At 42.8% G+C, this 11,648-nt stretch overlaps 1 protein-coding gene across 1 annotated transcript in view; it reads left to right on the top strand.

Annotated features, from left to right (window-relative positions):
* Nucleotides 1–8,516: 8,516 nt before the first annotated feature.
* Nucleotides 8,517–11,648, top strand: part of LOC104286774 (purpurin-like) — a gene marked incomplete at its 3' end in the record, with an annotated part of 12,350 nt that continues 9,218 nt past the window's right edge. Inside the window, exons 1-2 of the mRNA XM_009885409.1 lie at nt 8,517–8,580; nt 9,493–9,610. Of these exons, the coding sequence (XP_009883711.1) occupies nt 9,494–9,610 (117 nt within the window). The remainder of the gene's footprint in view (nt 8,581–9,492; nt 9,611–11,648) is intronic.

The following is an 11,648-nucleotide window of genomic DNA, read 5'->3' as shown; positions in this document are numbered from 1 at the left end:
ACTAGCTTGTGTAACACTGTTTCAACAACATCTTGGTAATTCCTGAGGGCAAATGCTTTCCCTTGTACTGGTCTAAGATGGTGCTTATCCCACCTTAACTTCCCCTGGTAATTTACTAAGATAAGCAGCCTTATGATAAGCCTCTTTTTTTACAGGGTGAGTTTCCTGTAGGGAAATTAGCACCAGTGGAGCTTCACTAGTACAAACATTTCTGCTGCAGAAGAGTGTGTTACGTGGTAAGGACAACTGCTTAAGAGAAACTTAACTACTAGCCACTTACTGTTTCATCAGAGCTGGTGAAGAATGGACTGTACAGGTTATTAATAGCCAGAATTATAGCAACTACATCTTTGCCATTCAAGATGGGTGTTGCAAGAATACTTTTTGTGGTATAGTCTATGAGCTCATAAAAAAAATGGGCTGAACCGGGCACGCTGGAGAAGTTCCAAATTAAGCATTATGCACAATGTCTACAATCTTAAAACTGAACCAAAGACCTCTGGGCTCAAGCTGCCTAAAGGAAGTTTTGCCTAAAGAATGCTTGGGGAGGGGAAAGGGGATTAGCAGAAAAACTGGACAAAGTAGAGGTAATAAAACTAGTATCCTGGCTGTGATTTCCTATGCCTGCAACACACACTTTTTTTTTTTCTATTTTTTATTAAGATCTTGCAAATCATGAGCTTTTATATGCCAAAAATCTGTCAGAATTGCTAGCCACTTCCTTAACTATGGGCTATTCCTAATCACTATCTCCTTCACATGCCACAAAGTTGCTTCCAAGAGAACTTGCTCCATGATTTTCCTAGGGACTGAAGGCAGGCTGACCAGCCTATAGTCTTCCAGATCATCCTTCTTGTTTTCAGGCAGCAGCAAGGGCAGGCTGCTCTGCAAGGGAAGATGAGCTGAGCATGATAACAAGGAAGACAGAGGCAATCACCTCACCAACAAGAGCCCAGTTCATAAGCAAAGCAAGCAAGTCCAGTATTGGTAATCAGGTTGACCTTAGAGCCCAGATCGACAGAAAAGTCCATAATGATAAGGCAGGTCTGAGGTCAATATGGGAAGTCAGTCTGCAGTTCTGGGTCAGGGTATGGACCAAAAAAGACACATAGGCATGACTGCAACACAGCTGAAACTAACTCCGGTGAAGGCCAAGGCCAAAAGGATTATTTTTTTAAAAAAATCAACTCCCAAGCAAAGGAGGGGAAGCCATCACAGTTCGCTCTTCACAAAAATTTCTTATCAGCAAGTGAGCAGACCTCGAGTGTGGCAGCCAAATTCCTAGGGGCAGAGGTGTACTTAAGGCCTTGACAGCAGTGTCCCCTCTAAACAAGGTGTTTCCTCACATCTTACAAAGGTCGTTAGTCCAACTTACTATGAAATGTTTTGGTTTTAGACAGATCATGCTCATTGTCCACTGGTTCCCAGGCCAGGTCAGGAGTCACCATGGGGTTACTTCAGGGCACCATGCAGCTCTGTGGGTCTTATCTGGAAGAACCAGGGATCAGTCCCCAGTTGCTGTGGGGCTATACAAATGCTGCCATGGGGTCACAATAGAATCCAAATGGGGGTGGGTGGGAAAAGCAAGCTGCCACTGAGGAGCTGCCTTCCTGCTTCCACCTATGTATACTGCCTTTTTGCATTGGAATTCTGTCTTGAGTTCCCTGTTTAGCCAAGGGAGTCTCCTGATGCATCTACTCCTTTTCTTCAGTATCAGGATGGACCATTCTTGCACTTGAAGGAGGTTGTCCTTGAACATCTCCCAACTCTTTTGAGCTCTTTATCCTTCAGAGCTGCTTCCCATAGGCTCCCATCTACTAGTATTTACCACAATGTCAGGTAAGCTTTCAGCTACAAAACCTTCCGTTTGGGGTAGAATATACTGAGTCTCAAGTATAGGGGTTTCTGAGCATATTCAATAGACTGCATCCAAATCGATAATCACTCTCAAGTGTACCTACTCCCCATACCTCAGCTCCACTTCTGGTCTCTTTTCTGCCAGGGATAGACCAAGCATTCAGACTCTGCATCTTTCAAAGAAACTGTCATAATAGTAGCAATGCCTGAAAGTGCTAGACTTGAGTGCAGCACTGGGCTCACAGCTCTGAAACTCTTTGGTATACTGGGTGAAATACCCAGTATCTGCAGGCCTGCTTAGTGGATGAAGGGAAGACAGTGGATGTAGTTTTTCTGGATTTTAGGAAAGCTTTTGATACTGTCCCTCACAACATCCTTCTGGACAAGTTGTCCAACTGTGAGATGAGCAGGTACATGGTGTACTGAGTGAAGCACTGGCTGAACAGCAGGGCTCAAAAGGGTTGCAGTGAATGGGGCTGCTTCTGGCTGGCAACCAGTCACCAGTGGTGTTTCTCAGGGTTCATTTCTAGGGCCAGTTCTGTCTGATATTTTTATCAGTGTTCTGGATGAAGGAGTTGAATGCACCCTTAGTAAGCTTGCTGATGATACCAAACTGGGAGGTGCTGTTGAATCTCTTGAGGGACAAGAGGCCTTGCAGAAGGATCTGGATAGTTTGGAGCATTGAGCCATGAATAATGGGATGAAATATAACAAGTACAAATGCTGGATTCTGCACCTAGGATGGAGTAATGCCAGGCACAAGTATAGATTGAGAGAGGAGTGGCTGGAGAACAGCCCTGCAGAAAGGGATCTGGGGGTGCTGGTTGACAGCAGGCTCAATATGAGTCAGCAGTGTGCCCTGGCAGCCAAGAGGGCAAAATGCATCCTGGGGTGCATCAAACACACCATAACCAGCTGATTAAAAGAGGTGATTATCCTGCTGTATTCAGTGTTGGTGTGTCCTCCCCTTGAGTATTGTGTGCAACTCTGGGCCCACAGTTTAAGAAGGATGTTAAGGTCCTTGAATGTGTCCAGAGGAAGGCAACAAAGCTGTTGAAAGGGGCTGGAAGGCATGTCCTATGAGGAGCATCTGATGACACTGAGTCTGTCTAGTTTGGAGAGAAAGAGGCTGAGGGGTGACTTCATTGCCCTCTACAGCTTCCTGAGGAGGGTAAGTGGAGAGGGAAGTGCTGATCTCTTCTCCCTGGTATCCAGTGATAGAATGCATTGCAATGGTTCAAAGCTGCATCAGGAGAGGTTAAGACTGGACATTAGGAAGGATTTCTTTGCCGAGAGGGTGGTCAAACTCTGGAACAGGCTTCCTAGAGAGGTGGTTGATGCCCCAAGCCTGTCAGTGTTTAAGAGGCATTTGGACATTGCCCTTACTAACATGCTTTAACTTTTGGTCAGCCCTGAAGAGGTCACGCAGTTGGAGTAGATGATTGTTGTAGGTCACTTCCAACTGAAACTATTCTATTCTATTCTATTCTATTCTATTCTATTCTATTCCAAAAGCTGGTATGATTTGCCAGAAAATATTAAAAAAAAAAAACCAAACAAACTAAAGAAAACAAAACTTTTAAAGGCATCAGAGCTTGTTTGGGGTTGCCACAAGTTGCTTTGCTCATTCCATTGCTAGCTAATGGATGGATCACCCACTGGTCTCTTCTTTGGTAAACATTTGAATTGTGAGGGAAGCAGATGCTGTGCAAAGAATAATAGTGGGCTTTAGAGCCTTTCTTTTTTCTCATGTAACTCAGGGAAAGTCACCTAGGGGTTAAACTCCATTCGTAGTATATGGTAGTTACAGTATGGAAGAGACGATTCCCATTAAGAATTGTCTCCCCTTTGCTAGCAGAGGTAGTTGTGTCTGTCCACTCCTCTCTTCTTTGAGCTGCTCCCTGTTTTTACTTGATAAGTGGAGAGAAATGTGTGTACTGTCTCTTTTTGAGTCATGTCATGTTTACAAGAGAGCAAGAAACTCTGATCTTCACACCAAGAAAATGACATTCTCTTAGTTTAGAAAGGAAAGGGACATTTCATTTTATGCCATTTAAATCTGTGAAGTATTTAAATGGCACCTTTAAATTCATAGAGCAATGATTTAATTTGTTTTTATCTAATAATGTAACACAATCAAGAACCTTACACTTGGATTTCTCAGGAACAAGCTTCTATATTGTATGACTTCCTTGATTTGGGAAAAATCAGCAATTCTGAGCTCAAGTCACATAAATGGAGTAGTCCTTAACTGATGTTCTTCAATGAACTTCATGTGTTCTACCACTGTGGGAAAACCTTTTTTCTATTGCCTTGGTGAGGGACTAGAAAAAAAAGCCAATGTTTCAGCCATTGGCAGATCTGGTAACAAACCTAAGTACCCCCAATACATAGACATGCATATATGATACTGTATTGAGTGTATGTAGCAATGTTTTGATAGCAGGAGGGGCTGCAGAATTGGCCTCTGTGGGAAGAAGTAAGGGGTTGGCCCCATGCTGGGCAGAGCCATTTCCAGCCAGCTCAGCAACAGCCCCACTGCAGGCCACAGCTCAGCCAGTCAGCAAAGTTGGTAGCACCTCTGTGAAAACATATTTAACAAAGGGCAAAAACGTCAGACAAAGAGAGGAGGAGGGAGCAAAAAGAGTGAGAAACAACAGAGGGAACACCAAGGTTGCAGAAGGAGGGGGAGGAGGTGCCCCATGGTGCCAGAGCAGATATTCACTGCAGCCCGTGGACAACCCATGCTGGCACAGATGGATATTTCCTGAAGGAACTGTGGCCTGTGGAGAACCCATACCAGAACAGATCTTTCCTGATAGGAGCTGCAGCCCATGGAAGAGCCCAAACTGGAACAGATTTTTTTTCTTGAAGGTCTGCAGCCCATGGGAGATCCCATGTCAAAGCAGGGGAAAAGAGTGAGAGGGAAGGAGCAGCTGAGAAGAACTGTTATGTACTGACTATCCCCTCTCATCTCCCCCTGCACTGCTTTGAGGTGGAGGATAGAGGAGTCAGGAATGAAGGAATGAAGCTGAGTCTGAGAGAGGGGGAAAGAAAGGTATTGTTTTAATGTTTGTCTGTTTCTTACTGCTTGAATTTATTTTAATTGGCAATAAATTAAATTTTCCCCAAGTCGGATCTGTTTTGCCTGTGACAGTAATTGGTAAGTGATCTCCCTGCCTTTATCTCAACCCATGAGCCTTTATTTTATTTTATTTTATTTTCTCCCCCTGTCCTGCTGAGGACAGGGAGCAAACAAGCGGCTGGGTGGGTGTCTGGCCCTTAGCCAAGGTTAGCCCACCACAGATACTCTGTAAGGAAGCTCTGCTTTGTTCAGAATATCAATTAGACATAAAGCTAGAGCAGGAAATCATCTCTACTTAATGAAAAATAACCACTCCATTTATCAAAGGCAACTCAAAATGGATCTATATCTAGTTGTTCTCAAGAACCCTACTAAACAAGCACACCATTTGGTTGCTAGCTGAACAGCAAGGAATTTAATGCCTGATAGGAGAGGCTATTTAGAGCTCTCACAATGTTCCATCTGTTGCTGAGCTAGCACAGATTGCTAAATCTAAGCTGGCAGAGCAATTGCAGTAAATCCTAGAGCAGCTTACCCAATGCTTATTCCAAGACCAAAATTCCTTTTCCTATGTCTCCTAGGATAGGGCAGAACATATCACTAAAGCATCTTGTCTGAATATGTTTTACTCAAGACTGTTAAATCTACTGATTACACCTGTGCTGAGTCCGGTAAATGGAACATATGTTTTATTTGTCCAGACCACCTTTTTCAGAAAAACAACAGTCTCAACCTTGATCTGAAGACATGCATCATGATGGGCAGGCCTGGAAAGGGTCCTTGGCCCTTCTCGTCTTTAACCAGTTTATCCTTCACCCCTTTGTTTTTGGAAGGGTCTTTTCATGTTACATCAGTTTTAACTGATTCAGAAATACACTTTGATGTTTTTCTAGAATCCTCTCTTTTTCTAAGACCAACATGAACTATCATAATACTGTGAAACTGAAGGGCTATTGCAATTTTTTTTTCCTTCTTGCTGCAAACAGCATATCATTCAGTGACAGATGTTATGGCCACCAACCAAAATCTTGTGCTGTAATTAGCTATTATTAACGTGCATAATCCCTTTGGGATTAACTGGTCACCTAAGTGTGGCTTCAAGTGTCACCTATGTGTCACAGGGACCTAAACTAAGCTGTTTTGTTGAAAACAGACAGTGATAAGTGTTTTGAAGACTTTCTAATTTACAGAAAATGCTGCAATTCAGCCTCTCTCAAATCAGCATTCAGTTTGTGTTGGAAAGGAACCATTTTGCACTTGGATTCTGTTTCAGGTGAGAATCCTTTGAAAAGTTGACGGGCATCCAGACCTCAAAAAGCACTTTACATTATTTGGCCATTTAAAGAACAATGTAAAAGAAATTAAATGGGCCTTTAGTTGTTTTTTGCTTTCACTCCTAAACAAAGTTAATGCTGTTGGTGAGAAATGTGACCAAAAGGGATGCTACCCAGGGAAGCCAAACAGGTATAGTGTGTACATGAGGAAAAGTTGTGCCTGAATTAAGAGAGCTTTGTTATCTTGACACTCAATGTGGAAAGCTGTCAGCCTTGTGCAGTCCCTTCAGCACCCTGTTGATCTCTGGTTCTCATCTCTGAGAATGGCCATTTGGAATTGTTCTCAAAAAACAGGCCAAGGGTTCAAGTAGGACAAGGTAGATCCACATTGCCCAGGGCATGGAGCACCCAGGAACTGGTCACAGCAGCTGAGCATATTTTATCTCCCTATACTTCTAGGTCTTGGTGTCCCCAGATAAGAGCATCCAAAATGCCCAGGGAGAAGGGGCATTTAAGAGACCTGTAGGTGGGGTAAGGAGTGGAGGGACCTCTGGTATTTCCCAAAAATTCTTCCTGGACCAGCAGTATAATGCTGGACAGCACCAAAGTGCTCCATCTTCCGCAAAGCAAGCCACATACCGAGTACGCTGAGCTCTATGGAAATGTAGATCCTGAGGTGTTGCTGTGAGCTACTAGCCACAAGGGTACTTACTTTTTGATGTGGCTGATTAAAAAAAAAAATTAAATCCCTACAATAAAATTCTAAAGGGCTCCTATTCTAGGCTCTTAGCGTTCCTACAATGAGCAAAACCATGTATCTCCCCAATGTGTAACTTCTCCACTGCAGCTCTGATACCCCAGAGAGCTTTGTTCCTGGAACATCCTGTGCAAATAAGTACTGTTCAAGCCAACTCTCATGACCAATGGGCCAATGCCTTTTGGAGTGAAAGGGGAGCAGCAATTCTGTGCTCAGCAAGCTTCTGCCTTTTTACTTATGGTGGTGTTTGTGAAAGGTTTGCATGCAAAACAATCACCAAAACACTCTGAACACTTGGAAGAACAAATTACACTAAGTCTTTCCCCCTGACATGCACATGCAGAATATCAGTGCCTCTAAAATGTAGGTGGAATCTGCACAGAGGCAGCTCAAATAAGATTTTCCCCTGGCAACAAATATTGTCTTTTCCATATAATGGGAAATCCTAAACAAATTATCTGGAAAGCAACACATTACACACACGGGGAGAGGTTGCATGTTTCTGTTCGAAAGTTCCTGGACAGTGATTGCAGGAAGTCCAACTTATTTGGAAAGCTTCAGACTTATTGTGAATGCCCAGACTGCTGAAGCAGTACCAAAAGGTTCAGGACTCACTAGGTTTACTCTGTAGGAACAGTAGTCATGCCTAAAGGATATGTCCAAGACTTCTCGATGCCCAGCGGCCTGGTTGGAGAAGTAACTGTCAAAGCTGGCAAGTCCTGGACAAATTTCCTGCATTTTTAACTTCTTCCCCAGTAAGAATTTCTGGGTAAAAAGAGTCTGGTTAGTCTGGGTACATGGATAGTCTGTGCAGAAGAGAAATTATCTGGACAGTCAAAGAAATTAAATAAGAAAGGTGGATACAGTTCACTACCAAAAAGTTTTTTTCAACTGTTTTCTGGCTTCCTAATAATTTGTGGTTTATTGTACCTGCATGGAAGGGTTCTAGCAGGAACATCTGGGGAAGGAGAGCTATAGCATTTGTGCAACTTGAAATGTTGATGAGACAGCCTGGGAAGAATATGTATGGAGAAGTTTTGATGCATAGGGGAACTTGGGTCTCCAAGGTTTTGATGTGGACTTGGAGGCAAAATCTTGTTTTTCATTCAGCAGATAATGTGCAATATCTATCAGCTCTTGGAGGAGGATCACCTTAATTTGATGATGCAAGTATTGGAAGCACTCATGCTAGATCTAGCCAAGGCAAATGAGCAAATGTGAAAAACATGCCTATGCATATGCATATGTCTGGTCCATGAGTTTCTGATTAACATGTGTAAGGACCAGAAAAAATTGAATGAGACAAGAGTGTGGTGCAGGCTTATTAGCTTTCTGGGCTGCTTTTTCCATTATGCAAAAGCTGTGTTTGTATTAGTATAGCAGTCAGACCCACCAGTATGGGGATTACTGTTGGTTTTTACATAATGGATTATCCAAGATTAAGCGTTTTATTCAGGCACATGAGCAAAAATAACCAATTAGAAACTTTGCAGACCCATTATTTAAAGGCAGATCGAGGGCAATTCACACAAAACTCTCCTGCTGACTACAGCCCAAAGACTGTAGCAGAGTAGTCTCAGTGACCTCCAGCATCACTGTCCCAACAGGTAGGTCAATATTCAGCAGAGAAGAATCAGGTTAGCATCTCCTAAAACAGAAAACTGAAGCTTGTGGCTGCAGTTGGGAACAGAATAGCTGCTTGGGAGTTTGGAGGTCCAGGGTTGGTAGCTCCACTCAGTTTTAAATATTTTTGTTTTAACAAAACAGATCAGAACAGATATTCGGGCATAAATATTCTGCAAGAGTGTCTAGGTAGGTGCTCTCTTCTCCCAAAGTGTTGAGACCAAGCATATTGGAATATGGGAGAGCTGGCATAGACTAGGGCATAATACAACCTTGGTCAGCTTGCAGCTGTGTTATAATGGGAGATAAAGCCTCCAGAGATTGAATATCATCTATTAAATTTGTAGAGGAAATGATCTAACGGAGACTATTGTTAAAATGCATTTTGCTGTTAGACCAGACAGCCAAGAAATGCCTCATTAGGCGATGAAAACTGAACATAAAGAACACAGTTTTGCCAGTTTTAAAGCAAAGTGGATAAGCACTATGAAAGATTTAGAAACTATGTATTTCCAATCAACAAGGTTTTGTCAGAGCTCATCAGAACATTTTTCTTTTTGGTTGTCGAAACAAAAATTCAATTAATTTCTAATTTTATCAACTCTTATCAACCTTATCCAGAGTCTGTCTCAATTTATAATGTAAAAATTATGTGAACTGCACTACTGCTAATGGAAAGCAAAATACTCTAGCAAAGTAATTGCCATTGGTGGTCAGGGAAACAGATCTGGCTGGATTCGGGCATAGCATTGATCCAGGTTTCTCAGTGAAACAGTACTGTGCTCAGCATGGACTGAAACTATTTTTAAAATGGTGGGAATGAATTTGTAGGCACAGCACTAGCTATCCATACATGCTACAAGAAAAGACTCTGCATGTTTATTTTTGTCTTGCAGGATGAAATATGCACAGTATGTTTTCCTGGCGTTGCTCTTCTCTGCTGTTGAATATAGCCTAGCTCAGACCTGTATGGTGGAGTCTTTCTCTGTGAAAGACAATTTTGATCCAAAGAGGGTAATTATGACCACTTCATCTACTAAACAAATATACCAGAAGCTTCACTGTATAAACTGGTTTTCCAGTGTATAGGATGTATTAATCTAAACTTTGTCACTAGAATGTTATTTCTCTCTGGAACACTGCTTCTGCAGTTCGCTCTTTTTGCTAGTGTTTAACCTGATGGACGTTATGGTAACACTGACAACAGAAATGTTGGGGATGCTAGACTATTATATTTGACATAATCTTCTTTTAGCTCAAGTTCAGATTGGCTCTCAGTTTTGGGGAATCCATGAATGGAACGCTTTTTAGATTATCAGTAGAAGGAAAGATCAAACAAGTACCCTGGAGGACTTGCATCCACTGCTGTCCATTCTTGGGAGTTAGGTCAAAACAAACTTTAAACTAAACTGAGTATCCTAAACAAAGACTGTCTAAGTTCTAAATAGGGTGTCTAAATAGGATGGGAGAAGTCTCACGATTCTTAGTCCTTGTTCTCACGGGGGACTTCAACTTACCAGATATCTGCTGGAAATACAATACAGCAGAGAGGAAACAGCCTAGGAGGTTCCTGGAATGTGTAGAAGATAACTTCCCTACGCAGCTGGTGAGCCAACTAGGGAAGGTGCCCTGCTAGACCTGTTGTTTACAAACAGAGAAGGACTTGTGGGTGATGTGATGGTTGGAGGCTGTCTTGGGCATAGCAATCATGAAATAATAGACTTTTCGATTCTCGGAGAAGTAAGGAGGGAGGTTAGAAGAACTGCCACCTTGGACTTCCGGAGGGCAGACTCTGGTCTGTTTAGGGGCCTGGTTGACAGAGTCCCTTGGGAGACAGTCCTGAAGGGCAAAGGAGTCCAGGAAGGCTGGACATTCTTCAAGAAGGAAATCTTTAAGATGCAGGAGCTGGCCATCCCCATGTGTTGTAAGATGAGCCGGCAGGAAAGAAGACTGGCCTGGCTGAACAGAGAGATTTGGCTGGAACTCAGGAAGAAAAGGAGAGTTTATGGCCTACGGAAGAAGGGGCAGGACACTCAGGAAGACTACAAAGATTTTGTGAAGCTATGCAGGGAGAAAATTAGAAGGGCCAAAGGACCTGGGGGTATTGGACGACAGCTGGCTGAATATGAGCCAGCAGTGTGCCCAGGTAGCCAAGAAGGCCAACAGCATCCTGGCTTGTATTAGAAATAGTGTGACCAGCAGGACTAGGGAAGCAATCATCCTTTTGTACTCAGCACTGGTGAGGCCGCACCTCGAATAATGTGTTCAGTTTTGGGCCCCTCATGACAAGAAAGACATTGAGGTGCTGGAGCATGTTCAGAGAAGGGCAACGAAGCTGGTGAGGGGTCTGGAGCACAAGTCTTACGAGGAGCAGCTGAGAGACTTGGAGTTGTTTAGCCTGGAGAAAAGGAGGCTGAGGGAAGACCTTATCGCTTTCTACAACTACGTGAAAGGAGGTTGTAGAGAGGTGGGGGTCAACCTCTTCTCGCTAGTAACAAGTGATAGAACAAGAGGAAATGTCCTCAAGTTGCACCAGGGGAGGTTTCAATTGGATATTAGGAAAAATTTCTTCACCAGAATGGTGTGCCAGTATCTGTTTAGACTGGTTGTCTGTAGAACATGCCATCATATCATTTCCAGGCACATCTAGAATTTGTGGGGTTCCGGAACTTTTTTCCTACAAAATTGGCCTCACTGAAAACAAATACATTTCTGGGGAGAATGCTTTGAGAACTCCAGTGTTTTCATAAAGCAGTGTTATTCTTAGCTTAGTGTATTTGTAAGTTACAAATTCTATCTCAATCTTCCTTAACCATGTAACTTCCCAGACATCACTTTAACAGAAGAGTTCAGTTGATCAGAGCTATGTTCTGCTCCCCCCATTATTTCTACTGATACAGGTAGGCTCTCCCAGTCATGCAATCACTTGCTTGTACCCTATTTTGATTTCAGCACATATTAGTTTTAAATTTTCAAGGTCACTTTTTTCTAGGAATTTTATTCTTCTTAATTTCATTTCAGTTCCCCCTATTGCTAGTCAACCTAACACACT

This window comes from Charadrius vociferus, unplaced genomic scaffold, assembly GCF_000708025.1.
Source record: "Charadrius vociferus isolate BGI_N301 unplaced genomic scaffold, ASM70802v2 scaffold175, whole genome shotgun sequence".
In the NCBI taxonomy this organism is placed as follows: domain Eukaryota; kingdom Metazoa; phylum Chordata; class Aves; order Charadriiformes; family Charadriidae; genus Charadrius; species Charadrius vociferus.
Note: the sequence above shows the minus strand (reverse complement) of the source record. Positions and strands in the feature narration are given on the sequence as shown.